Here is a 26,543-nt window from a genome sequence, read left to right as displayed (position 1 = left end):
GTTTTCCATTTTTGGGCTATCAAAACTCTGGCAGCTGTCGTAGCATACCGTATTTTTCGCTCTATAGGACGCACTTTTTCCCCTCCAAAAATTAAGGGGAAATGTGTGTGCGTCCTATAGAGCGAATGCAGGCTGCGCCACTAAGCCGAAAGACAGAACAGGGAGACGGAGCGCTGTGGAGGGCTCCATCTTGCTGTTCTAGCTTGGGGACGGCTGCGCGCAAAGCCTCTCCAGGGGAGCAGGGTGCCTTCACCCCGCTCTCCTGCAGAGGCTAGCAAGGCTGTTCCCAAGCCAGAACAGCGAGACGGAGGGCTCCGTCTCGCTCTTCTAGCTTGGGGACGGCTGCGCGCAAAGCCTCTGCAGGACAGCGGGGTGAAGGCACCCCGCTCTCCTGCAGTGGCTAGCAAGGCTGTTCCAAAGCCAGAACAGCGAGACGGAGGGCTCCGTCTCGCTCTTCTAGCTTGGGGACGGCTGCGCGCAAAGCCTCTGCAGGGATCTTTGAGGCTGGGGGTGGGGGGAAGTGCTGCTTCCCCCCACCGCCCGCTCCACACGCTCGGGTAAATGCACCTTGAACGCACCTTGTTTTAGAGGGGGAGAACAAGGAAAAAAATATTTTTCCCCTGTTCTCCCCCTCCTATGGTCCGGTGCATCCTATGGTCCGGTGCGTCCAATAGAGCGAAAAATACGGTACATATATAATCTTTTGTCCATCTTCTTAATATCCTATCAAACCTAGCAATAGTCTTCAGGCTTTTTGGGGGATGTATATTTAAGCATCTTTTATAATTCATTATAGATCAATTCCCAAAACTCTTTCATTTTATCACATGTCCACCACATGTGGTAAAAATCGCCATCCTTTTCTTTACATTTCCAACAGATTTTACTACTCGTCCTATACATTTTTGATAGTTCGACAGGTGTTAGATAGACAGCGATAGACCATTTTCATTACATTCTCTTTTAAAGTAGTGCATGCAGTTCCTTGGCTATGTGTTTCAATCGTGAGCACCCACATACCGTGGGACAAGGAACAAGGCCTGGGCGAGTGGAGAAGGTCTTTGAGCCTGTAGGGACGTCCGGCTTGTGCTGGTTCCTTCAGCGTATGAACTGGTTCACACTCAGTAAATGAGAATTTCCTTGAGGAGAGGAGGTCGTTGCGCTGTTTTTTCCCCCATAACCAGTGTCTCTCTGTGTGTGTCTTTTTCTCTTCTCAGAGGTGTTTCTGGAGAGCTTGAAGAAGCTGAGGGAGGAAAACAATTCCCTTGTTTCTGAAATTGGGAACACTCTGCTGGCTCGGGTAAGGGGCCAGCTTGGACCAGTATTTTGAGGGACGGAGGGCAGCGTTGCCGGGGGGCGGGGGGGAGTTCGTCCTGAGAAATTAAAAGGCTTTGGAGCAGGGATCAAAAGCTTAGGCAGGGCCGTGGTCCATGGATGAGGAGTGGAACAGACTGAAGCGTGTCGGCTGAGGGAATAATGAAGAGCATGAGGTCAGATCAGAGCTTCGCTTTGATGAAATGGGATGCTTGCCGCCTAAGGAGCTGATGTAGCATATTGGGTACGAGCTATGTAAGCTCAAAGCTCTCCTCCGGATCAGCAAGATGGTGTGGTTGTTAGAGTAGTCAAGACCAGGGAGATTGGGGTACAAATCTGTCAGGGAGCTCCCTGGGTGATCTTGGGCCCAATCAGTCACCCTCAGCCTCATCTCCTTCAAAGGGTTGTTGTGAGGATAAAATGGGGAGGAGGAGGAGAATTACTGTATTTTCCGCCCTATAGGATGCACTTTTCCCCCTCCAAAAATGAAGGGGAAATGTGTGTGCGCCCTATGGGGCGAATGCAGGCTTTCACTGAAGCCTGGAGAGCGAGAAGGGTCGGTGCGCACCGACCCCTCTCGCTCTCCAGGCTTCAGGAAGCTATCTGCAAGCCTTGGGAGCCCGCAGGGGTTCCCTCCGGGCTCCCAAGGCTTGCGGACAGCAGCCTGCAGCCCAAAACCTGGGGAGCGCAGCGGAGCGTGCCCCGGGCTTCGGGCAACTCTCCGCAACTGGGGGGGAAATAATTTTTTTTCTTTATTCCCCCCCCCACCCCCCAAAAAACTAGGTGCACCCTATGGGGCGAAAAATACGGTATATATGGCTCCTTGGGCTTCTTGCAGGAAAGGTGGGAGGCATATGCAACCCATCAATCAATCAATCAATCAATCAATCCATGAATGCCCTATTTGACCTTAATCAAGGCACAGGTTGTGCTCTGTGGCCAGACATATATCTTATGATCTGCCATTTCATTTTGCTGTCATTTTTCTACTGCTTCTATTAATACATCTGTTTTAATTAGGATTGATGGGTTGTTCTTATTGTTAACGTGAGCTCACTCTGTTACTTTTTTAAAAAAAAATCTGTTACATTTGCAATAAAAATACGCATTTTGAAAAAAAATGAATCAATAGCTTGAGCTGTCTCCATCCCACTCTGTGATACTCAAAGCGTAGCCCGTGAGCCGGCGGGTGGAGCATAAAAATATTGCAAGGGGTGGGGCCGTAAGGTCTTTAAAAAAATAAAATTAGAACTAAAGAACATCTCAAACAGCTCCTAAATGATCCCTGTGGAATCTTTGCCCTCTTGCCCATGTGTGAAATATATCTTATTATGTCTCTGTTACTGTACGCATCTCGGTTTCTCTCTTCTGGGGGAAAATACTGGGGGCAGGGAAGGAATGGTTTCTAATAGATGTGGGGAACCTTTGTCCGCCCAGAGGTTGGGGAACTACAGCTCCAAACACCCCTGGCTATTGGCCATGATTGCTAGGGCTGATGGGAGTTGTAGTTCAGCTACATCTGGAGGGACAAAGCTTCCCGACTCATGGTTTAAACTGTACAGTGAAGGCAAAGGCTGGGAATGGGGCCTGTCAGAAAGAGCTTTTCCCCCTAAGATCCCCAGAGGTTTTTTTCTGGGGGCAGAATAGCAACTTTTGTGTGGCTCATCATTTAATGGCCACGCAGGTGAATCAGCCCAGGTACATCACAGTGATTCTTGAGTAGCCAAAAATGATATGAAGAGGCAATGGTGGGGGGCAAGGCAGAGGTTATCTTGGCTATCAGAAAGGGACCGAAGGTTTGCAAGATCCCTCTATGTGATCAACTCGCCAACCTTCTTCCCCCCCCCCCCACTCCCACCCCCAGTTTGATGGTCCTGAAGGAGCCTGGTTCCAGAAGATCTCGGCCCGTTTCTGCAGCCGCCAGTCGTTTGCTCTGGAGCAGCTGAAAGCCAAGCAGAAGAAGGAGCCACGTTTCAACCAGTTCATCCAGGTAATCGCTGCTGGAGACTGGGGATAGCTCAGTCAGTAGAGCACGAGACTCTTAATGTCAGGGTCGTGGGTTCGAGCACCACGTGGGGCAAAAGATGCCTCCATTGCAGCGGGTTAGACTAGATGACCCTCGTGGTCCCTTCCGACTCTGCAATTCTGTGATTCTATGAAATCGCCTCTCCTTCTACGGTAGGGCCATGTACCAAAAAAATTTGGTATAGGCTGTACAATTCAGCATCCCAAGAAACCTTTTATGTTGTACAAAAATGATGAATTAAGTTTCCAGTTCTTAAAGGCTGTGAGGTAATTCTGAGGCAATTCTCTTTTTAGTGTGAATTCCGTAGCTCCATGAGACTTAAGCATACACAGAATAAATTTCCGTAAAGCATGTGGCCAGTTAAAAATTATTTTGGGTAACTTTATTTGGCTTTTTGTGGCAGGCCTGGTTAAGGGTGGTATTCAATGCTAGGTCCAGTGGGTCTACTCTAAGTAGGACTTGGTTGAAGACAGCCCTAGGTTCCTACTCCCTTTCTCCCAGTGAAATATTTCCCTGACTCTCAGGTGATATTCTTTCATTAATCAAAAGTATATGCCATTAAGAAGGGGGGAAAGTTGTTTTCGCAAACACTGAGCTTGGATACCGATCCAAAAAAACAACCCCGGGGAGGCTTTTCCCACTGTACCTCCTCCAGTTACCCAGACTCTGTGAGCAACCACACTGTGAGAGCCAGTGTGGTGTAGTGGTTAAGAGCGGTAGACTCGTAATCTGGGGAACCGGGTTCGCTTCCCCGCTCCTCCATATGCAGCTGCTGGGTGACCTTGGGCCAGTCACACTTCTTTGAAGTCTCTCAGCCCCACTCACCTCACAGAGTGTTTGTTGTGGGGGAGGAAGGGAAAGGACATTGTTAGCCGCTTTGAGACTCCTTCAGGTAGTGATAAAGCGGGATATCAAATCCAAACTCTTCTTCTTCTTCTTTCCCTCTCATCCCGGCAGGAAGCAGAAAGTCAGCCTCGTTGCCGACGGTTGCAGCTGAAGGACATCATCCCCATCGAGATGCAGAGGCTTACCAAATATCCGCTGCTCCTTCACAACATTGCCAAATGCACAGGTGAGCAGAGGTGGGGGAGGACGGAGGTCGCTGTGGCTTGAGCAGGAGAGGTGAGACAATTGCACAGGGACAGCTAAGCCAAGGGCGGAACAGACGACATACTGTACATTTAAAGGGCTGAGATAGCCCCTTTAAATATGCATGGCTTCCCCCAAAGAATTCTGGGAGCTGTGGTTTTGTTAGGGGTTGGGGTTCAGAGTTGTTGGTAGGCCCTCTGTCTTCCCCCCAAAGCTACGATTCCCTGAGTTCCCTGTGAAGAGGGATTGGTTGTTAAAGCCACTGGGAGATTGTCTGAGTCTTGATTTTGCTGGGGTGAGGAAGGACTCACAGTATTTTCCTCCCTCCTGGGGAAAAAACCAACCCTGAATCTAGATCTGAACTGAATTCTAGATAGGGAAACACTGGGGCTGTATTTAACGGGGCGCCTTTTGAAAAATCACTTCCACCTTTTTCGATCTGTGCTGCAGAGGAGGCCGAGGAACGGGAGAAAGTCCAGAAGGCAGCCAACTGCTGTCGGCAGATCCTCAACCACGTCAATCAGGAGGTGCGCGACATGGAGAACTTGCTGGTAAGTGCCTTTCTTCTTCTTCTTCTTCTTCTTCTTCTTCTTCTTCTTCTTCTTCTTCTTCTTCTTCTTCTTCTTCTTCTTCCTGCCTGACAGCATCATGAACCATCAGAACCTTGCAATTGTCACCCGAGGTCCTTTCCTGTACCCCTACACTAGAACAGGCCTTTTCAGTGGTGGCCACCTCCTTTTGTGGAGTGTGCTCTCCCCAGGAAAGCTCACCTGGGGCCATCATTACTTAAATTTAGGCACCTATCAGAACGTTTGTTTTCGCCCGGTCCTTCGGCTTTTATTTATCTGTGGCACGTTTTCATCCTGTCTTTAAAAATACCTGAAGGAGTTTTAGAGTTCTCTTATGTTTTGCTTTATGCTGGTTTTAAGGCATGTGTTATTATTTATTTATTGTTTATTATAATAATTTTTATTGGTATTTACACATTTTCCAACATATCATTCTTTTAAACATCATTTCAAAATCTTTGGCTATCACAGCCCTTCAACCTCAACTGATGGTTTTCTAAAATCGTTTCTAATTATGCATTTTGCTACTATAGTTATTGCTTCGAATTCAAATCTTAATAGCTATTCTTAATTCTTTTCACAATAATTTATATATTACTCCTTACAAAACTTCTTTTAACCCTACAAGTGATATCAGTTGGTTACAGTTGCTTTCCAAATACAGTGGTGCCCTGCAAGACGAAATTTTTCGTTCTACGAGTTTTTTCGTCTTGCACCAATGTGTACTGACGGTTTCCCATAGGAATGCATTGGCGGTTTTAAAAAAAAAGGCGCAAGACGTTTCGTCTTGCGAAGCAAGCCCATATGGAAATCCGTCTTGCGAAGCAACTCAGAAAACGGAAAACTCTTTCGTCTTGCGAGTTTTTCGTCTTCCGAGGCATTCGTCTTGCGGGGCACCACTGTATGTTGAAAACTTCTTCCATTCCTTTAGGAAAGTCTGGTGCTGCTGGTTCCAAATTTTCCCTGTTAATCTCGCCATCTCAGCATGGTTCATCAATTTCTCTTGCCATTTCTTCTTACTTCCATCTTTAGGGCAAACAATGTCCTTGCTGCAGTTATTGCATATAAAAACTTTTTTTTATCGTTCATATGAATTTCTGTACCCACAATAAATTGGGTATTTATTGTCCGCATGTCACTTTGAGTTAGCTTTTTTTGTTTTTTTAAAAGTGACTAATACGTTTGATAAATGAATAAATACCTCTCTGTTGGGCAGTTGCTCTTTCTAATCCTCCCTTGCCTCACCCTCTCTCTCTCTCTCTGTGTCCTCTCTGCGTTTTTCAGAAACTGAAAGATTATCAGCGTCGCCTTGACCTCTCCAACCTGAAGCAAAGTACTGATCCACTGCTTAGTGACTTTAGGGTGAGTTTCTGGCCTAGTATTTCCTCCCTGGTTGCAGACTGGGAAGTGGGGAACTTGTGAGCACCCAAATATTCTCCATCATCCCTGACTTTGGACCCTGCTGGTTGGGGCTGATGGGAGTTGTAGTCTAGCAACATCTGGAGGGCCACCTTTTCAGTGGGGTGGGGTATGGGGTGGGGAGCAAATTCTCTAACAAAATTTCCACCTGTTTCCTCGAGGGAGCCTGCCCCCTTTTAAAGAACTTCGCAGTAGGTAGCATGTCTCTCCATGCTTAGGCTGCATCTGTAATAATAATAATAATAATAATAATAATAATAATAATAATAATTTATTATTTATACCTCGCCCATCTGGCTGAGTTTCCCCAGCCACTCTGGGCGGCTCCCAATCAAGTGTTAAAAACAATACAGCATTAAATATTAAAAAATTCTCTGAACAGGGCTGCCTTCAGATGTCTTTTGAAGATAGGATAGCTGCTTATTTCCTTCACATCTGAAGGGAGGGTGTTCCACAGGGTGGGTGCCACTGCTGAGAAGGCTGTCTGGTTCCCTGTAAACTCACTTCTCGCAATGAGGGAACCGCCAGAAGGCCCACGGCGCTGGATCTCAGTGTCTGGGCTGAAAGATGGGGGTGGAGACGCTCCTTCAGGTATACTGGACCGAGGCCGTTTAGGGCTTTAAAGGTCAGCACCCAACACTTTGAATTGTGCTCGGAAACGTACTGGGAGCCAATGCAGATCTCTCAGGACTGGTGTTATGTGGTCTCAGTGGACACTCCCAGTCACCAGTCTAGCTGCCGCATTCTGGATTAATTGCAGTTTCCGGGTCACCTTCAAAGGTAGCCCCACGTAAAGCGCATTGCAGTAGTCCAAACGGGAGATAACTAGAGCATGCACCACTCTGGCGAGACAGTCTATGGGCAGGAAGGGTCTCAGCCTGCGTACCAGATGGAGCTGGTAAACAGCTGCCTTGGACACAGAATTGACCTGCGCCTCTACGGACAGCTGTGAGTCCAAAATGACTCCCAGGCTGCGCACCTGGTCATTCAGGGGTTTCAGCCCTGTTGAGTTTCTGCCCGTCACATGGCTGCTATCAAGGGGCAAGTGGCCTCTCTCTTGAAATGTGGCTTTAAGGCTGCTCTGAGCAACTGGTCTGGTGCTCTCAATTTATGTAATGAGGTTTGTAAAATTATAAGAGTGTTTCTTTGGAGTGAAAAGTGTGGTCTTCCATGAGCTCTGGTTTCCCCAGGGCCTCAGGTTTTATCTCCACGCTCCTGCTTCTTAATGCAACTCTTTGTGTGTGAAATGATAGCGTATGCAAAACCTCAGGCCGTAACCAGCTCTTTCCCACAGAATGACATCACCAAGAAAAACCTCGTCTACGAGGGACCCCTGACGTGGCGTATCACCAAGGATAAATCAGTAGGTAAGTTGAGCTCAGGCTCACTTTTCCGTGGGAGCCTTCCTCGCCTTAAACTCTGGACTTTGATTCAAGAACTTCTTGATGCCCGGGGCAGCATGCTGACGCAATTGAAATAAGATTTGAGTGGATTTATTTATTTAAATCCTTCCTCATCCCACTCTTCAGCCCCAAAAATGATTTGAAATGGGACCCCTACAGGTCTTGCAGTCAACAAGGCATGTCACGAGAGGAAAAGGGATTGGTGGGGAGGAGGAAAAAAGAAAGCTCAGGCACCATTACAGAGTTCTTGCAGTGACCAGCTGGAATGGCATTATTTCTAGGAGATGAGTGGGTTTCCTTCACTGAATAACAATCCCCACCCTGGGGCTGACCTTGTGGGCAGTTTCCCCATCAGTCTTGCTGAATAATGGGCTTGCTGTCCTTCAAGCAATTGTTTTATTTACGTATTGTTACAATTCTTCACTTGAGTGCTGGGAGACTAGCGGGGAGGTCAGCGCAAAGGAACTGCACTCGGTAGGCCTTACAGCCTTGCATGGGCCCTGGGGCCCTTATGCAACCTTGTTGACATTGACTACGTTTGAGGTTTGTGGGCGTGGCTTCTGAGTCGAAGGGGTGGGGCTTTCAATGGCTCCACCCCCTCAGGGCTCCCCTTTCTCAGCTTTGGTGGGGGCCTGGGTTTCCCAGCAAGGCTCGGAAGCGTACATCAGACCTCTGACCTTCTCTCTCTTACCCCCCACCCCAAAAAGATGTCCACGTTCTCCTGCTGGACGACATCTTGGTGCTTCTGCAGAAGCAGGAGGAGCGCTTGGTCCTCAAGTGCCACAGCCGCACCATCAACCCAACCCCTGACGGGAAGCAGATGCTGAGCCCTATCATCAGGCTCAATTCAGCCATGACACGCGAAGTGGCCACAGGTGGGTGCTGTGGTGGCGGGTGGGTGTGGCGGAGCCCCCGGTCATCTCACGGACTATTGACCCGTACACCACTAATCCGCTGCCACCAACCTGGTCCTCCCCGGTAAATCACTAATAATAATAATAATAATAATAATAATAATAATAATAATTTTTATTTATACCCCGCCCTCCCCAGCCAAGGCCGGGCTCAGGGCGGCTAACAAGAAATAATAAAAACAAGTTGAAAGAATACAACTTAAAAACAAGATTAAAATACAACATTAAAATATGGAAACATTAAAATATTAAAATGTAGCCTCATCACAGGAGGAGAAAGGAAAAAGAAAGAGGGGGAGGGAATCAAATTGGCTCCAAGCCAAAGGCCAGGCGGAACAACTCTGTCTTACAGGCCCTGCAGAAAGAAATCAGATCCTGCAGGGCCCTGGTCTCATGAGGCAGAGCGTTCCACCAGGCCGGGGCCAGTGTTGAAAAGGCCCTGGCTCTGGTTGAAGCCAATCTAACCTCCTTAGGGCCTGGGACCACTAGGGTGCTGCTATTTATGGACCTTGAGGCTCTCCGTGGGGCATACCAGGAGAGGCGGTCCCGTAGGTACGAGGGTCCTAGGCCCTGAAGGGCTTTAAAGGTCAAAAGCAGCACCTTAAATCTGACCTCTTTACCTTCTTAGTCTTATTTTATCCTGTCTCTAACTCTTCTACCTCCCCTCACACAAGAACCAACGGCACTAACTGTCTATTTACAACTGTCTGCCAACTGCTTTCCCAACTGCCTTTCCCAACCAACCAACTAAAAACCAACCAACCCAAACCTCAGGCTAAGCCTTTTTATAAACAGGTAGGCTCTGCCTCTGGCTTTTCTGTTGGTCTACCTATTAACTCTTTCTCTCCCCCTGTACAGACATTTTAAAAAGAACGGGCAAACGCCACAGTGGATGAGGTGAGGTGGAAGCCCCTCTGCTTTGAAAGTGTGTGGATTAGGACCGGAGGTGTAGTGGTCGTGGCGTGTGTGTGTCAAAGACACCTTACTGTTTCTGCAGACGGGTTCCCATCTCTAGTATCTTAGAGCTGCCCGGCTAGTGTGAAAGGGGTAGCTTTTTAGCCACAGAGAAGAATTATTCTCGTCTTTTGTGCTGATTGGAACCAGTCAGAGCGAAAGGAGGCGACTCTGCCGCCGAGGACAGAGGAGCAACACTGAGGAGTTTGTTTGCTTTTTAATTTTTAATAATAATAATAATAATAATAATAATAATAATAATAATATATATATATCCTGCCCTCCCCAGCTGAAACCGGGCTCAGAGCGGCTAACAAAAATAAAAATAACACAGTTTACATAAAATCACAATCAATTAATAGAAATGCATTCTAAAATCAATTCATTTTAAATTCAATTCAAAATCAAATTAATGCCAACCATTGGGCTAGAGTTCTATGAGGATTACAGAAGGAGGGGATCAGACTGTGCCCTGGCCAAAGGCCTGGTGGAACAGCTCTGTCTTGCAGGCCCTGCGGAAAGATGTCAAGTCCCGCAGGGCCCTGGTCTCTTGTGACAGAGCGTTCCACCAGATCGGAATTTATATACCACCCTATATCCAGGGGTGTCGGGGCGCTTCGCAGAATAAAATCAAGATATAAAACTACAAAATACCTAATAAAAATAAAAACAACAACCCAATAGCCCCACCACCACCACAAAAAAACTCACTTTAAAAAGGGCATAGGAGTTGTTGTTCTGTATGCTTCAAAGCTAAGCATTTAGGGACACTGAGAACACAAGAGGCTTCTCGGGTTGAAGAGAATGATATTCAAGTTCTGTTACATGCAATGGAACTTCAAGGAAGGCACAGCTTAGGTCACTTGGAAGATACTGGAAGCGCTCCAGGTCTTTTGCACAGAAAATAATAGATCTGGTTGAAAGGCAATACGTGAAGATCTGCAATGATAGCTGCAATGGATCCTTTATTATTATTATTATTATTATTATTAAATTGTAAAGAATGTGCCCCCCCCCCAGGAAGTTTTTAAGTGGAGGAGGAATACTGTTCAGTGGTAGACATGTGCTTTGCATTTGGGGAGACCCCAGGCTGGCTCTCTTCGGTGAATAAAGGAACTCCAGTAACAAGATTGTGGGCACCTACAAGGCCCAGCAGGCTTTCCTTAGTTAGGCGGGACAGTTCCCTGGCAGCGAGGAAACTTCATATGATGATTACGTGTCTTTGGTTGTGGAAGAAAAGGAAACCTTGAAATGGAACAGGCAGTACAAGCTAAATTAAAAAACCCAAACCTTGCAGCAGCTATTAATAGTTTAGCATTCGGCTCAGGGCCATTCTCGTCTCCTATGCTGTTTTTAAATAAAAGATTGGGACGGAAGCCACAAACAGCCTAGATCCTGCCTGTTACCTTGAATAATCTAAAATTCTGCTGCAAGCACAGCTCTGACTGCAGACGGTCTCTGTATTCTTGGCCGTGCATCACCCACACCCAGGCAGCATGCGTTCTGTGCCAGGAATGCGGAATTCTGCAACCTGCACAAACTTACATGCAGGTCGGGCAGTTTTTTTAAAAAAACAAATTTGGCGTGAATTGACAGCAATCCTCTCTACTCCTGATACACCGGGACTCAAGATATGCTGCTGGTGCTGTGGGCAAGGTAGCCCAAGGGGCTTGGGGGGATCATGCAACCAGAAGATGCAAAAATGATATAAAAAACAACAGACAAGCCCCTTGAGTCCTTGGGAAAGTTGCCACATCCCACTGATCAGAGGCCCTCACCCCCTACTGCACTGACTTCCTGCCTGCACATAGAGGCAGCCAATGAACTCATGGCAACAATAATACACCCCTGCCACACCCCTGCTCACACATAACAGGATGCCACAGAACCTTCAGTCCCAGTGGCAGAGCCAACAAAAACCTTACTGATGCCAGTCCCCAGGGATCTCGCCAGACAGGGGTTTGAATCCCCTTAGCTCAGGCACAGAGAATCTCCAGGCCTCTCTGCCTTGCCCTCGGCACTCTCCCTAGACCAGCCTTTCTCAACCTGTGGGTGGAACTACAACTCCCATCACCCCTAGCTAGCAAGGCCAGAGCTCAGGGATGATGGGAGTTGTAGTCCAACAACATCTGGGGACCCACAGGTTTAGAACCGCTGCCCTAGACCATGGGTAGGCAAACTAAAGCCCGGGGGCCAGATCTGGCCCAATCAACTTCTAAATCTGGCCCGGCGACGGTCCAGGAATCGCCAGGTTTTTACATGAGTAGAATGTGTGCTTTTATTTAAAATGCATCTCTGGGTTATTTGCAGGGCATAGGAATTTGTTCATATTTCTCACCCCCCCCCAAAAAAAAAAATAGTTCGGCCCCCCACAAGGTCTGAGGGACAGTGGACCAGCCCCCTACTGAAAAAGTTTGCTGACCCCTTCCCTAGACCATGCCCATCGCTGGCACTGCTTCACCCATAGAAACATAGCATTGGAAAGGGACTTCAAGGGTTTTCTAGTCCAACCCTTCAATGTAACAGTCTTTTGCCCAGCGTGGGGCTCAAACCCACGACCCTAAGATTAAGAGTCTCGTGCTGTACCGACTGAGTGCGTCTGCCTTAAAATGTTACAGTTGGGTAGCCGTGTTGGTCTGCCGTAGTTGAAACAAAATTTAAAAATTCCTTCCATTAGCACCTTAGAGACCAACTAAGATATTTGAAGAAGTGTGCATGCACACGAAAGCTCATACCAATAACTAACTTAGTTGGTCTCTAAGGGGCTACCGGAAGGAATTTTTTTATTTTGCCTTAAAATGTTTCTGCCTGGCTGGAATGTGCCCTTGAAACCCCGACGACACGTCTTCCTTGCCTGGATGGAAGGCAAGAGAGAAAGTGTGTAGCCTACTGTACAAAGGTAGCATTTACAGCCGTCCAGTTTCACCTCTGGCCCTGCCCACCCCTGGTATGCGGCCCCCAGAAGGTTGGCTGGAAACGCCCTACCGGGCAAACCTTGACTGGGCACTGGGTGCAAGTTCTGAGATAGGTCCTCCTCCTCTTTTTTTGATTCTGAACCTGCCGTTTCCTTCTTTCCTCTTAGATATCAAGGCTTTCTACGTGATTTTCAGCTGGGAGGACGGAGCCCAGATCTATGAGCTGGTTGCACAGACGGTGTTGGAAAGGAAGAAGTAAGAGACGGAAGCACCAGTTTGGGGAAGGCTGGGTTTAGTCTGTGAGCTGGAGTGGGTGGCAGAAACAGAGGGGTGGTAGTTTTGGAGGCGAGGGTGGTTCAATTTTCTCAGCTTCGATCCAGGGTCAATTTTCAAAATATGACTTTGCCTAGCACCAAGGGATGCGGGTGGCGCTGTGGGTTAAACCACAGAGCCTAGGGCTTGCTGATCAGAAGGTCGGCGGTTCGAATCCCTACGACAGGATGAGCTCCCGTTGCTCGGTCCCTGCTCCTGCTAACCTAGCAGTTCGAAAGCACACCAGTGCAAGTAGATGAATAGGTACTGCTCCAGCGGGAAGGTAAACGGCATTTCCGTGCGCTGCTCTGGTCCGCCAGAAGCGGCTTAGTCATGCTGGCCACATGACCTGGAAGCTGTCTGCGGACAAACGGCGGCTCCCTCGGCCTATAGAGCGAGATGAGTGCGCAACCCCAGAGTCTGCTACGACTGGACCTAATGGTCAGGGGTCCCTTTACCTTTACCTAAGGTCTTTAGGTAAAGGTACCCCTGCCCGTACGGGCCAGTCGTGTCCGACTTTAAGCTTAATAATAATAATAATAATAATAATAATAATAATAATAATTGAATTTGTATGCCACACTATACTCACAGATGCCATTCCTTAATTTAAGCTGATGCTCCTCCCTGGGCTTCTAGTGATGGGTGTCTCTGAGCATGTTCCAAGTGCCTCTGCCATATGCAGTACATTTGGCATTTAAGGGGCCAGGCTTCCAGGTTTGGAGATTCCAGGCCAGCGTGAGCCCCATCACCTCTAACTGTTGTCGAATCAACCAGTCAGATTTTGTTTTACCCGATTCCCTTCCTTTGTTCTTTTCTAGCTGGTGCAGTATGATCAGCGACACGGCCGGCTCTCTGAAGGTCCCCATTAAACCACGGCTTTCGGTTCCAAACAGTCGGTCTTCGCCACACAGCCCCAGCTTGTAAGCCTGGTGTTCCTGGGGAGGGAAAATGTCTAAACCTTTCTCGTACCAAAGGCCACGTGGGGCATTTTCTGGGGCCTGCTTGCCAGAAGCGAGTGGGGCAAAGTCAGAGTCAAAAATGAGGAGGGTAGCGGATGGGACGTTTTCCTTTGTACGTTCCAGCCATGCAAAACCCAGGAGTTTTTGCAAACATAACCTCCACGCAGCGTCTCTCCGTCCAGACCAGTGAGAGGCAATATCACCGTTCAAAGAAAGGTTCCATCTAGGCAGAAGAATTTTAGGGAGGGGGCAGAGGGAGAAGACTGAGAGGAGGAGGTGTCAGAAGCTGAAGAGGTGACGGGGTTTAGTGAGCAGGGAGAGCCTGTGGCAGAAAGAAGTGCAGAATCTGAATCAGAAGCTGAAGCAGAAGAGGAGGGAGGCCAAGAGGCAGAGATGAGTCCAGGTGGGGAAGAGGCGGAGGTGTCTCCCCCTCCTGCTGCAACTAGCTCCTCTCCCTGCTGGTCTCCCAGGACCAGAAGAGGTATGAAGGGAGAGGAGTGTCCTGGCACAGTTTCAGATTGCTTGGGAAGGACCAGGGGGCGGAGGAGCCTTAGGCAGCTGCCTCACAGGGGCAAGACCCACCAAGAAGAGTTGCTGTGCTCATGAGGCCTGGCTCCTCTGAGCAGGCTTTGTTTCTTCTTATAAAGAGTTAACTTCACTTCCTCAGTGTGATTTACTGCTGGCTGGCTCCCTGACACTGGAAGGGCTGTCTCATGGGGTGTGCGGGGGGGAGGAAGGATCCAGCCTGCCAGTGCAACCCATTTCCCCACCGCCGGCATAGATCTGCACTCACAACTTCTTCTTTTCCCCGCAGCAGCTACTCAGAGGGGTTGCTGGGTGGGGCGGAGAACGGCAGCTCCCACAAAGAGGCCCTTCATTCGGAGGGTGAGTTTGCGGCCAGGCGGTTTGGAAGGCAGTGGGAGGAGCTGGAGGGGGCAAAATAAGAGTTCTGGGTTCTTACCGAGCTCAGAGCCAGGGGAATCCAGGGGCTCTTTGAGAGCAGGGATCCGATTGGTCTTTTGCTACCCCGAAGCAGAGCGAGAGAAGGACGGGATGCTGGAAGGAGCCGAATTCGAGGGGCGCAGCCCTGTGAGCGGACCGAAGCTGGGCAAGGCAACGGAGGAGATTTTGGACGACATGCTTAACTTGCACAAGCACCGGCCCGTAGGCCAAGGGGCCCTGTCATCCGCCGCACAGGACAGAAGTATGTAACGCTACTCCTTCGGAACTCCCCGCCTCTTGACAGCAGGCAGGCACCTTCAACTCCGCATTTTCCAGTGTCTGCTTAAGAACGTTGATGCTTAGGCAAGCCTATCTAGGGGGTGCAGGTGGCACTGTGGGTTAAACCACAGAGCCTAGGACTTGCCGATCTGAAGGTTAGCAGTTCGAATCCCTGCGACGGGGTGAGCTCCTGTTGCTCAGTCCCTGCTACTGCCAACCTAGCAGTTCGAAAGCACGTCAAAGTGCAAGTAGATGAATAGGTACCACTCCGGCGGGAAGGTAAACAGCGTTTCCGTGCGCTGTTCTGGTTTGCCAGAAGCAGCTTAGTCATGCTGGCCACATGACCCGGAAGCTGTACACCGGCTCCCTCGGCCAATAAAGCGAAATGAGCGCCGCAACCCCAGAGTCGTCCGTGACTGGACCTAAATGGTCAGGGGTCCCTTTACCTTTACTTTTACCTTTACCTTTAAGCCTATCTAGACACGTAGAGAAGCCTCCCCAAAATTTCTGCTCTCCAGAGATTTGAAGCTACAACTCTCATTGGCCCCAGCCAGGGCTGCAGAAGACTGATGTAGAATGTTGACGTGTGTTTTAATCTGGATTTAAGCGTATCATTGATTTTGGTTTTTTTAAAAAACGACTTTGAGGTTTGTTTGTCTTTACAGTAAAGCGGTATGTAGATTGCATGAAGCAAATAGATAATCCAGGGCTGGCGGGAATCAGTGGCCCTCCAGATACCGTTGGATTCCAGCCTCTATCCAGCACGGCCGGTGGCAAAGGATGATGGGAGTTGTAGTCCGACAGTATCTGGAGCGCCGGAGGATTCCCCCCTTCCCTCCTCCATTTTCCCCCTCCCCTCTGCGGAGATTCCTTCTGCCCCCACATCCCCCCCCCCAAGTCCCAAGGCTCGCGAAGGAGATGAATCTCACCCCAGTCTTGTGTCCTTAACAGTATCAGCCCTGAGGAGGCTACTTCAAGTATCGGAGGAAGGCGAAGTTGCCTTCCCGGCAGCAGAACCTGTGGACCGTCCGCCGGAGAACGGGAACCCCCGCGAGGGAGAAGAGGAAGAGGAGTGGGAGACGGGTCATGGGACGGAGGCAGACGGCAGCCGACGGCATCCAGGTAGGGGTCTGAGAGCCAGGTGGATGCTGGGAAAGTCAGCCAGGACTTGACGAGAGAGGGGCATGCTGGGAGTATTTCATAGAATCATATATTCCCCTCCCTCCCTCTTGGCAGGAGGTCTCCCTAATGGCCCCTTGGAGCCAGAGTGGGGCTCCGAGCACCTGGATAGGGAAGGATCCAGTTCCATAATTCTGACCCACCAACAATCTGACGGGGTGAAGCATCACCTGCGGCTTCTAGAAGATGCCATCCAGGGTCTGAAGGTGAGAGAGGGTTGCAAAGACACACACACACACACACCAGTGTGGCATGCTCAGAATTTACTAGGCAGTTTTGCACCTGTTTGCTTTCCTTGCAGAGCTAAACCCGAGCCCTGGAATATTAATTTCCAAGATCGTTTGGAAAGCGCAGAAGCTGGTGGAGGGAGGGAGGGAGATGCGGGAGCAAATGCCTGAATGTTTTTCCAAGCAGTGGGTTTGAAAGGGAAGAGGGCCAGAGAGATGGGCCCTCTTGTTGAGAATGAGGGAAGGAGTGTAGGAAGGTATGAAGACTGCCCTTTGATGGCTGCAGCCCTCGTCCATTGGCCTCTTTTTAAATAAAGAACGAAGACCAGGACTATAGCCACAAGGACTAGCATCTTAACGCAGGCCGAGATGAATGGGAAGCCACATTTTCCAAGACTAGATGCTGCCTGGAGACTTATCTCCTTAGCCCATTCTGTTCACTAGACAAAGCAAAGAGCCAGGGGGCGGGGGGTGTCTCTCTTCATGCCTGTACATGATTTGCTTTGTTATATTTCACTGCACTTTGGTCCCATCATTTTCTCCAGGCAGCAGACATGGTTCTCTCCCCCCTTACCTCACCCCCACAACAACCCTGTGAGTTAGGGCTGGTCACTGTCCGTCGGCTTAACCTGAGGTCACCCAGTGCCCTGCTCTCCCCGGTCCTAGTCTGCCACCCTCTGAACAGCTTCTGTATGCCGAGGCAGCATCACACTCCTGCTAGAAGGACTTCTTTTTAGAATTTATTCCTTGCACGCCCCAGCTTCCTTGCACCAGGTCACCCTTAGAAGGGGGCTTGCCACTGAAGTGCTGGTTTTGACCTTTAAAGCCCTTCACAGTATGCCCACGGAGGACCTTAAGGTCCATAAATAGCAACACCCTAGTGGTCCCAGGCCCTAAGGAAGTTAGATAAGCCTCAACCAGAGCCAGGGCCTTTTCAACACTGGCTCTGGCCTGGTGGAACGCTCTGCCTCATGAGAATCAACTTGTTTTTATTATTGGTTGTTAGCCGCCCTGAGCCCAGTCTTGGCTGGGGAGGGTGGGGTATAAATAAAATTTATTTATTATTATTATTATTATGAAGCAGGAACGGGGAGCCCGTGGCCCTGCAGGTGTCCTTCGACTCCAGCTCCCAGCTGTCCAAGCCAGCATGCTCAGTGGTCTGACAGGGGGCTGTTGCCCTGAGGGAAAGGGCTGCAGCTCAGTGGGTTAGAACATCTGCTCTGCATGCAGAAGTTTTCATTTCCCAGCATTTCTGGGGAGAGAGGTGGCAAAGACCCTTATCTGAAACCATGGAGAGCTGCTGCGAGTCAGTGCAGACAGTACTGAGATAGACGGACCCAATGGTCTGACTCTGTCTAAGACAGCTCTTCCTGTGTCCCTGTGCAGTCCAGCAACACCCAGAGGGCGCCACGTTGGCCGATCTAGAGCGACTGGGTTGCCAAGGTTGAAGCCTCTCAACCTTGAGAGTTGGGAGTGTCCAGAAGGATGCTTGTCCCCACATCCCTCCTTCGCCCTCTCGACGAATATTTTCCTCAATCTGTTTGTCTGCCTGTCGTACTAGGAAATTGAAGCGGATTATTGGCACCTGCAGCAGCTGATAGGAAAACTCACGCCATCTCAGCCGCCCAGTTTCACATGAGGCTTGGCCAAGCAGAGAAGGTAATGGAAGAAACAGGCTCCGTCCAGGGTATCCCCAAAACTCGGTGCATGACTGAGCGGCTTCCTCTCACCACCCTGTGTCCTTTGGTTAGGCTGATAAGACAGCGATTGGCTCAGCATGAGCCTGGGATCTTCATGGCTGAGCAAGCAAGTTTTTGAAATAAGTGTTTGTGCCTCAAAAATTAATTTAAAAGACAAAACAGTGCCTCAGCTGAGGGGAGTTTCGGAATCGCTCAAGCCACTTTTATGTAAATCCCACCCACTTGGTGTTTTTTGTTTTAAATGGGTGAGTAATTTGCTGTGTTTTTAGCTTGTTGAAAGTCTCGCTGCCGGTTTATCCAAACATCCTCTGGCCCATTGAGCCAGTTTCGAATCAGCCCACCAGGAGAACTCTCTGCTCTCCGAACTCCGAGCCATCCCATCCTTTCTTGCTCAGATGTACCTGGTAGTTGAGGGCCTGTGAGTGGAATGGCAGGAGGGCGGGAAGGCTCTAGTAGGCCCGACATGTATCCATAGCAACCAGGAACCAGTGAAACGTAGTTAGGAATATTGGGGGCCACGGGAACTGTATTTTCCATGGCTCCTAGCAGTCCAGGATGCCTCTAGGGCCTTGGAGGGGGGCCTCTGTGCGATTCCTCCCTGCCACCGCCAGGCAGACTTGGATGGGAAGGGGCAGAGAAGGTGCAGGAGAACAAGTAAGCAGGTGCTTTGCCAAGCATGATGAGCAGGGCCTGAATTTTAGTCTGGGTTTCAGCTCTGGCTCCAAACCAGGCAAGTTAAAACCGCCCCACCCGCTCCGGTTTCAAACTCGGGTTGACACCGCTGCTTTCTGCAGCCCCAGTGGCGTAGCATGGGTTGTCAGCACCCGGGGCAAGGCAAGTAATTTGCACCCCCTAACCCGGGGCAAGGCAAGTAATTTGCGCCCCCCCGCTGCACTGTCCCTCCCCCAGATAGTCCCTCTCTCTCTCTCTCTGCACCGCACCGCACGCCTGGCACCCTCCCCTCCACAGTGGGCGGCGACCCGGCGGCTCGGATCGGATTTGCACAGCCAGCACAGCCAGCACTGCAGTGAGACAGAGTGAGTGAGCCAGGTAGGGGCAGAGAGCTGCGAGTGCGAGCGCCCCCCCCCAGATGTTGCGCCCGGTGTGGCCGGCGCCCCCTGCACCCCCCACGCTACGCCACTGTGCAGCCCCATTCTCACTGTCGTCTTAATGGCTTTCTGTGTCTTCTTCCCCCTCTCCAGGCCTGTCTTTCACAGGGAGGAAAAGGGACCTTTTTTGCCAGCCGCTCTCTCCAGCCAGATGTTCCTCCTCGAACAACACCAGCAACCAAGTGCGGCCTACACTGCTTTTTGTATAGAGGATTTATAATGCAGGGAAAGATTCCAGGGTTATAAATATATATTTTATATATATTCTACCTAGACCACGCTATAGGGGGCCATATTTAGAGGCTGCGGAACTGCATGCGAGTTAAGGGGTCAAACCCTTCCTGAGGGGTGGGGTTAGCTATGTCATCAGCCCATAGAGGTGCTCTTGGGGGGCTCAGCTTTTTCTTTAGCTATGGGAGTAATTTGTGGTGTCTGTCCCAAAGAGAGGCGAATTAAAAAACCGGGTCCCTGTGGCAGCTGCCTAGTCTAGTGGACCAAAGATGATGGGGTTGGGGTTGGGTGCAAGGCGTTTGTAGGCTTCTGGGCTCCACAGACCTATTCAGAACGTAACTGTTGGAGACATCAAACTTGACCTCCTTTCTGCCAAAAGTGACCAGCGAAATAATCTCAGGGAAGGTTAGCAAGGAGGGTATGACGATAGCAATATCGAGCCCTCCTCAAATTGTCAATCATCCTGGTGGTATAAGCTTGCCTTACAGTATATCCTCACACGTGGACCTAACCCTCCAGATAGGCATCTGATCCTTTTAAAAAGGAAGCGCTTGGCGGCAGGGGCAGCAGCAATCACCGCGGTTTCATGGGGAGGCAAATCTTTAACTCACTTAGCTTGGTTTTCCTTGCCTTTCCTCATCTCCCTGTCCCCAGAAACACCCCGCTTTTCTAGAATGCGTTTTTATCCTTTTCCTGCCTCATTTATTCACATCTGCAGTCCTGCCCAAGCTGTCTCCCTCCCTCCCTCGGCCCCTTGCTACCTTGCCATTCCACACAGTGCTTTTGTTTTGGCACCAATTCAGCTGAGACACACACACACTCACAAGCACACAGCAGAAAAGCCTTGGGGTTGCATGCAAACTGCACCAGCTGCCCTGAAACTTGAGCTGGTTCTCTCCCCGACACAAACCCAGCCACCAGAAGACTGGTCTCTCCTTGCTGGGTGACCCTTCACAGCTGGCTTCACAACCTAACAGAAAGCCAGCTACACCGTCAGTGCCATAACCACCTTCTGAAGAGAGGAGAAAGGCAGGGGGAAGATGGGTCTTGTGTTATGAGATGAGCTTGAAGTCTGAAGGCAGCGTTGTTCCAGCGGTGGATCAAGGGAGACCCCTGGTGTTCCTTAGAAATGCTTCTCAAGAGATTTCCCCCAACAAGATCAGTAGTGCCAGGCAAGCTCCCAGGAAATGCCGCTTGATCTTAACCTAGCTGGGTGCAGTTTCATGTGAGCCTTCTAGCCTGCCCTCGTCCCAACTCAAGGGAGACCTGGAAGACTTGGCCAGCCACCTCTTTGACTTGGTTGTGTGCAGAAACTCCACTGCAGGGCTGGAAAGATTTTTTATTTTTATTTTTATTTTTAAATGCAAGCTCCTGCTAGCAAAGCAAAATCCCAACCAGCCTCTCCCAAGAAGCTTCTTTCTCACCACATCCCTGCTTTCTTTAGGAATTCCTGAGAAATCTCGGGGTTCGATACCCAACAATGTATATGCCAATGATCAGCTGAGCAGTTAGATCGCACTTGCCCACACGTTCTTTGGAATCGGGGTTGCCTTTCGCTCTGTGTTGCCGACCAGGTTATTCCCAGCACCGTGTAGCACTGTAAAAACTGCTTTTAGCCACAGGGTGCCACAGATGTAGAATCCGAAAGCGAAACCACAAGGTCCTGGGTTTGGGGTCTCATCCGCCATAAATGTAATTAACGCACGATCACTTGGCTGCCCTTCTGTGACATGCTGTTTTACGGAAGGGACAGCAGGTGGAGCCATATCAGTAAGTCAGCCGGGGCCTCTTGGCTCTTCAAAGCTTTGGGATTGTTGGCCTTTTGCAGTATTTTGCAGGAATTGAGTGTGGACTGGCGGGGTGTGTGTGTCTGTTCCTCCTCCTACCCCTGAATCCCCCTTTGGCTGTGTATGGAAGGGACTTGTCCTCAAAGCTGGTCTGTCGCATGGAGCAAGAGGGCTCTGGACCTATAGAGGGCTGCTGAGCACCCAGACTCGGGGTTTGCTGCTGCTGCTTCTGGCAACTCTGCTCACCCTCCCCAGCCATGACACCTCCTATTTGTAGGACCCTTTGCCCAACTGGAGGGTTGCAGTGGGGCCTGCCTAGGCAACCGCGGCGTGTTTCCGTCCTCCGGTCGGGAGAATTCCATCTGCCGAAACTAGCCGAGGGGGATCCCAGAGGACAGGTAGCAGACCTAAGGGTTGAGGTGAGGGGGCACAGTCAAGTGAAACCTGCCGCCCCCCCCCCCACTTGATGTCCTCAGAGACGGACCTACACAGATATTGCACACGTTCTTCCAAGTGCCTTTTATACTTTTTGTTCATAATGTGCTTGTATGTTTAAGAAAACTCAATATTTTGCTGGGATATTATATATATATATGCGAACATAAGGGAGTAGTCTTAACTCCTCCAGCTGGGGCTAAAAGCGAAGAAGAACCCAGAGGTTGTTGTTTTTTTTATATAGAGTGATATTATATATATATTAGTCTTTAGGGGTTTTTGTCTTATTACTGTACAAAGAGCCTAACCCAGTATATTCGGAGAAGAAAGGTTGTGACCTTCTCGGCTTCCCAGTATTATGGAATGTATAATAGCCCCTGCCAAATCCGCTGCAGTCAGATGAGGTGGTTTTTTTAAAGTCACACTTAAAAAAGAAAGAAAGAAAATGAAATAAAAATTCTAAACTGCAAAATGTAAAAGCATCGGCTGGGTGGGGTGGGGGTGGGGATAAAATCCCCCGGGATCTGCTTTCACGTCTTTTAGCATTGCTGTTTTGTACTTTCGTGAGACGTTCTCAAGATGGTGCGCTGTGGATTAGTTGACCTGCGGCTGCTGCTGCTGCACCGCACATGCAAAAGTGCCGCACTTATTTATGGCTTTTCCCCGCTGTGTGGCGCCCTCCAGTTTGGACTCCCAGTTCCCATCAGCCCCAGCTGGGGATGATGGGAGCTAGAGTCCAGCAACATCTGAAGGATGCTTAATTGACCACCCCCCCTCCTGCCCTCCTGTTGTAACCCATCCACCCCACCTAGGAAAGATAAGAAATGCAAGTTCTGCACTGTCCTGTCTGGGGCACAACTATTTAAGGAAAATTTAAGGAAGAAGCAAGTTCTGCTTGACTTCCTAAACTTTTTTTTTTTTTAAGCCTGAATCAGGCAGCATAAAATCCCCCTCTTCAAACCCCCCCCCCCAAAGCAGCCAATGCATATGAGTGCAATTCTCACAATCTGTGCCTTTTTAGCATTCTGGATTCTTGACCTGGAGTGCTGCCTCAGTCGCGAACTGGATTTCAAGAGCAGTTTGGGTCTATAGACTCGCGGTTGGCCTGGGGCACAAATTGGAACTTGTGCTGTTGTTTCTTGATCTCCCCCCTTCCCCTGAATCGTGTGAATTAACCACGGGGTAGCTAATCGGTGGTCAACTGTCTTGAGAATGCTCTCAACTTGAGCTCGGAGGTTGCTTTCCTGGAGTTCGGTTGAGGATTGAGCTCTGTGTACTCCGCCTGGCAACTTTTTTGTATGAGGTTTGCAGTGAAAATACTAGCCAGAAGAAGGAAGAAGAGGGAAATGTTTCCTCGCCAGAGGGTGGGGAGATCAGGTGAGTTTCCACTCTGTATAAGGATGGGGTAGAAGGCAAGAGCAGGGATCCTGGGTTCCACATCCCTCCTGCTTATCTGAGCACAGGAGTCGTGGGCCCCTCCTTCCCGCACCTTACGTAGAGAGAAGTCGGAGGCTTTTTGTATGTTACAGGAGGGTTACAGGTACGTGTAGGAGAGGCGAGGAAGAGACTGAACCAAAGATAACTTTTGTAAAAGATGCCAAATTAAAAGCTATATTAATCGCAGCGGCCTTTGTGGTTGGAATACAGCATGTATTTTGCATTTCGTGTCTCATTTATTGCATTGGGTTGGCCAATCAAGGGGGGGGGGGATCCCTTCTGACTCTTATGATTTTGCCTGGACGCAATGTGCCCTTCAGTTATGATGGTGCGTTTTGCTTGCCTTTGTTTTGTGCACACATGGAACGCATGACTCTTGTGTAAATTGAAATTATAGCCTGCTGCGCAGAAGGAAGAACTTAAATCGTTCCCCTTCAGTTGCAGGCAGCCCCTAGACCAGGCATTGGCAAACTCGGCCCTCCGGATGCCCTCATCCACGACCATTGGTCCTGTTAGCTAGGGATGATGGGAGTTCTAGTCCCAAAACATCTGGAGGGCCGAGTTTGCCTGTGCCTGCCCTAGACAGTTTCTCATGAAGAAATGTAGCCCTCGGGATTGAAAGAGTCGCTCATCCCTTCCCACTTACCTGGGAGTAAATGCCACTGAGCCGAGTGGGACGCAAGTGCCTATACTGTTAAATCTCTTTGCTCCTTTGTTAAGTGATCTACTTGTCAGGCTTTGAAATGCCGCCTTGTTGGTTCCTGGCCTCTCACCCAGGAACACCCCCTTTATTCATCCATTCCCTTTGGCCTGTGAGCAGAGACTCAAGTGACGAATAGATATTTTATTGCTTTAGAGGCCAGCGATGTGCTGGGGTAAAATTCTTTCCCATCTCTTTTTTTTTATCTTTACACACTCCATAAATTAATATAGTATTTACAAAAAGGAAAGAGAAAACATAGGGGTCGGGTTAAACAGCGTCTTCATATCAACCACACAAATACAGTTTTGTTTTGTTTTTCTTCTTCTTTTAAAACACGGGGGGGGGGGGGACACGAGCACACAGGTGAGGCGTGGGAGGGGGTATTTTTTTGTTTTTGTTTTTTTTACAGAGGGTCACACCAGAGCATGACAAGACAATATTGCACTTCGAAAGTCAGGGGTGGGTAAAAAAAGGTTTAACTCCCTCTCCCGTCATACAACTCCCTGTATTTTGGAGCGGGCCTGGATTTTTTCAAGTTCCTCCCCACAATTTTGGGAGCTGGAAATCAGGTTGGTAGGTTCTGGAGGACACCGGAAACTTGGAACCGTGTTGGCTTGCAGGAGCGCTCTCAACCTAACTGTGAGGACACTGTCAATAAACATGTTTTGCTGCATTCCAGTTTGCAACGACCTACGTGTGCACCTTAAAACTATCGGGTGTAGAGCAGCAACACAGGAATGGTGGTATTCAGACTACTTGGACTTAAAAAAGGATGATGCACACTACCACTCTTGTGTTCTGGTTGGACCTTTTTGAAGACACCTTCACAGCACACTCGGGGCAGCCCCAGATTGTGAGAAGCCAATTAAAGGCATCGGTAATGGTGGGAAGCAAGCAGAAATCTGATCCAAGAAACTTATGTCAGGTGAGAAAAGATGCTGCACTTCATATCAACAAGGCTTGTGCAGGAGAACTTCCCGGAGTGGGTGAGGGGCGTTTGGGTGTTCTTTGCTGAAGCACCAAAATATATTGTGCCAGCCACAGCAGCAAGCTGGTTGTCTCTAGAAACCTGGCTGTCAAAAGAATTTCATGGAGTGGCAGGTGCACTGAAAGGGATTAACGTAGCCTGTGGACATTTTCAGAGATGGCGTGGAGCTGGCCGGTCCAGGAAGTTTAATGGGACTGGTCTAGGGAGGGGGAGCTGAGGCAGATTGTGATCAAAAGTGCATGGCGGTATCTTCCCGTGGTATTGGAAGAGGTGATGAAGAGGACACTTTCCGCTCTCAAGTCTTAAGTGTTGCTGGACTGCAAATCTCATCACCCCTGACCATCGGTCATATGGGCTGCTGTGAGCTGGGAGTCCAAGAAGATCTGGGGTCTCTCAGCCCCCCCCCCAATCTCTGCCCCAATGGTGCCTGTCTCGAGCCCTCGTCCCTTTCTTCCAGAAAGACTTTGCTCCAATCTGGGCCTCCCCGTGAATGTGAAGACAAGGCTTGATGAACTTGAGAGGGGACGGGATGAGTATTCCAGCCCAGGGTGAAGGGAACGGGGAGCAGAAAGTGAGGGTGCTTTGGGGAATTGGACTCAGTATAATCAATGAATAAAATTTTCCTATAAAAATAGAGACATCAAACAAATGGGGCAGGTTTTGTTTTCTTTCCTTTGCTTTAAACTCTCTTTTAAGAATCGGGCTACTGATGGAGAGGGACCAGCAGTTGGGGCTCCGAATGATGCCTGCGTTCAGCTGCCTGGCAGACTCTTCGCTTCCTTGGCAGTGCCCAGGCTGGCCTCTGCCACCCCTTCCGGCTTGCTGGCTGTTGCCCCTGCCGTCCGCTCTGTCTGCAGCCGCTTGTAATTCTGCACCTGGCTCTCTATCGCCTCCAAGCTGTCGGGGCTGAAATCGCAGCCTTCGTTCTCCGAGCTGCATTCGCTTAGATCTGTGATCTCCAACTCGGAATCCGAGCCAGGGTCCTCTTTGGCCCCTCGACCCCCTGAAGGGCTCTGGGCCCTGGGCCCAAGCAGCTCCTTCTCACGCTCGCTGGCCGCGTTCCCAGTGCCGCGGAGGGGCAGGGTCATGCCATGGGGAGGGAGACAGAGGCGAGGGACGGAGCCGCCCCCCAGAGCTGCAGCCCGCTCTGTGCTATCTCCCGGCAGTAGTGAAATGGGTGCTGGAAGCTGGGCTAATGATCCAGACAGGGGGTTGGGGTAGAAGTGTGGGGAGTACAGGGAGGCGGGCAGTTTGGAGCTGTTCAGGGGGAAAGAGCTGGACAGGTAAGGGTTAAAATTCCAGGGGTAATCTGGGAAGGAAGCGTTCCTGCCATAAGGAGTCAGCAAACTGGGGGGCTTTGTATATCCGGCAACACCTGTGGGGGAGAAGGGGGGGGGGAAGAGGTGTGAGCAACCAGTCCATGCTGGGTTCAGAGGCTTTGGGTTTGCTGGAATCCCAATGGATTGTCATGATATTTTCATATTACCCTTTTGGCGTGAATCATAGCAATATGGAAAGAGAGGCAATCACCTTTATGGGGAGTTCTTTAAAAAAAAAAACAACCCAAAATGAACAAGCAGCAAAAATAATAATTAGGGATCCCAACTTTGAAAGCATCTCCTGCCCACCTAGCAGTTTGAAAGCACGTC

General features: G+C 49.7%; 2 protein-coding genes across 36 annotated transcripts in view; one reads left to right on the top strand and one right to left on the bottom strand.

The window, feature by feature from the left end:
* ARHGEF1 (Rho guanine nucleotide exchange factor 1) overlaps positions 1 to 23,389 on the top strand; it is a 70,429-nt gene extending 47,040 nt beyond the window's left edge. For 12 of the 31 annotated variants that reach the window (XM_083454855.1, XM_083454874.1, XM_083454846.1 and 9 more), the window contains 15 exons: positions 1,218 to 1,300; positions 3,179 to 3,304; positions 4,298 to 4,412; positions 4,880 to 4,980; positions 6,283 to 6,360; positions 7,712 to 7,784; positions 8,528 to 8,695; positions 12,771 to 12,858; positions 13,737 to 13,838; positions 14,692 to 14,762; positions 14,911 to 15,081; positions 16,050 to 16,220; positions 16,335 to 16,483; positions 18,066 to 18,163; positions 19,407 to 23,389. In XM_083454855.1, the coding sequence (XP_083310981.1) occupies positions 1,218 to 1,300; positions 3,179 to 3,304; positions 4,298 to 4,412; positions 4,880 to 4,980; positions 6,283 to 6,360; positions 7,712 to 7,784; positions 8,528 to 8,695; positions 12,771 to 12,858; positions 13,737 to 13,838; positions 14,692 to 14,762; positions 14,911 to 15,081; positions 16,050 to 16,220; positions 16,335 to 16,483; positions 18,066 to 18,143 (1,574 nt within the window). In that variant the 3' untranslated portion in view covers positions 18,144 to 18,163; positions 19,407 to 23,389. The remainder of the gene's footprint in view (positions 1 to 1,217; positions 1,301 to 3,178; positions 3,305 to 4,297; positions 4,413 to 4,879; positions 4,981 to 6,282; positions 6,361 to 7,711; positions 7,785 to 8,527; positions 8,696 to 12,770; positions 12,859 to 13,736; positions 13,839 to 14,691; positions 14,763 to 14,910; positions 15,082 to 16,049; positions 16,221 to 16,334; positions 16,484 to 18,065; positions 18,164 to 19,406) is intronic. The other 19 variants (XM_083454865.1, XM_083454858.1, XM_083454876.1 and 16 more) reach the window with 3 other exon arrangements.
* Positions 23,390 to 24,032: 643 nt separating this feature from the next.
* Positions 24,033 to 26,543, bottom strand: part of ERFL (ETS repressor factor like) — a 164,758-nt gene continuing 162,247 nt past the window's right edge. For all 5 annotated transcript variants that reach the window (XM_083455674.1, XM_083455673.1, XM_083455677.1 and 2 more), the window contains exon 6: positions 24,033 to 26,269. In XM_083455674.1, the coding sequence (XP_083311800.1) occupies positions 25,647 to 26,269 (623 nt within the window). In that variant the 3' untranslated portion in view covers positions 24,033 to 25,646. The remainder of the gene's footprint in view (positions 26,270 to 26,543) is intronic.

Source organism: Podarcis tiliguerta (genome assembly GCF_965153285.1).
Source record: "Podarcis tiliguerta genome assembly, chromosome: 8".
In the NCBI taxonomy this organism is placed as follows: Eukaryota; Metazoa; Chordata; class Lepidosauria; order Squamata; family Lacertidae; genus Podarcis; species Podarcis tiliguerta.
Note: the sequence above shows the minus strand (reverse complement) of the source record. Positions and strands in the feature narration are given on the sequence as shown.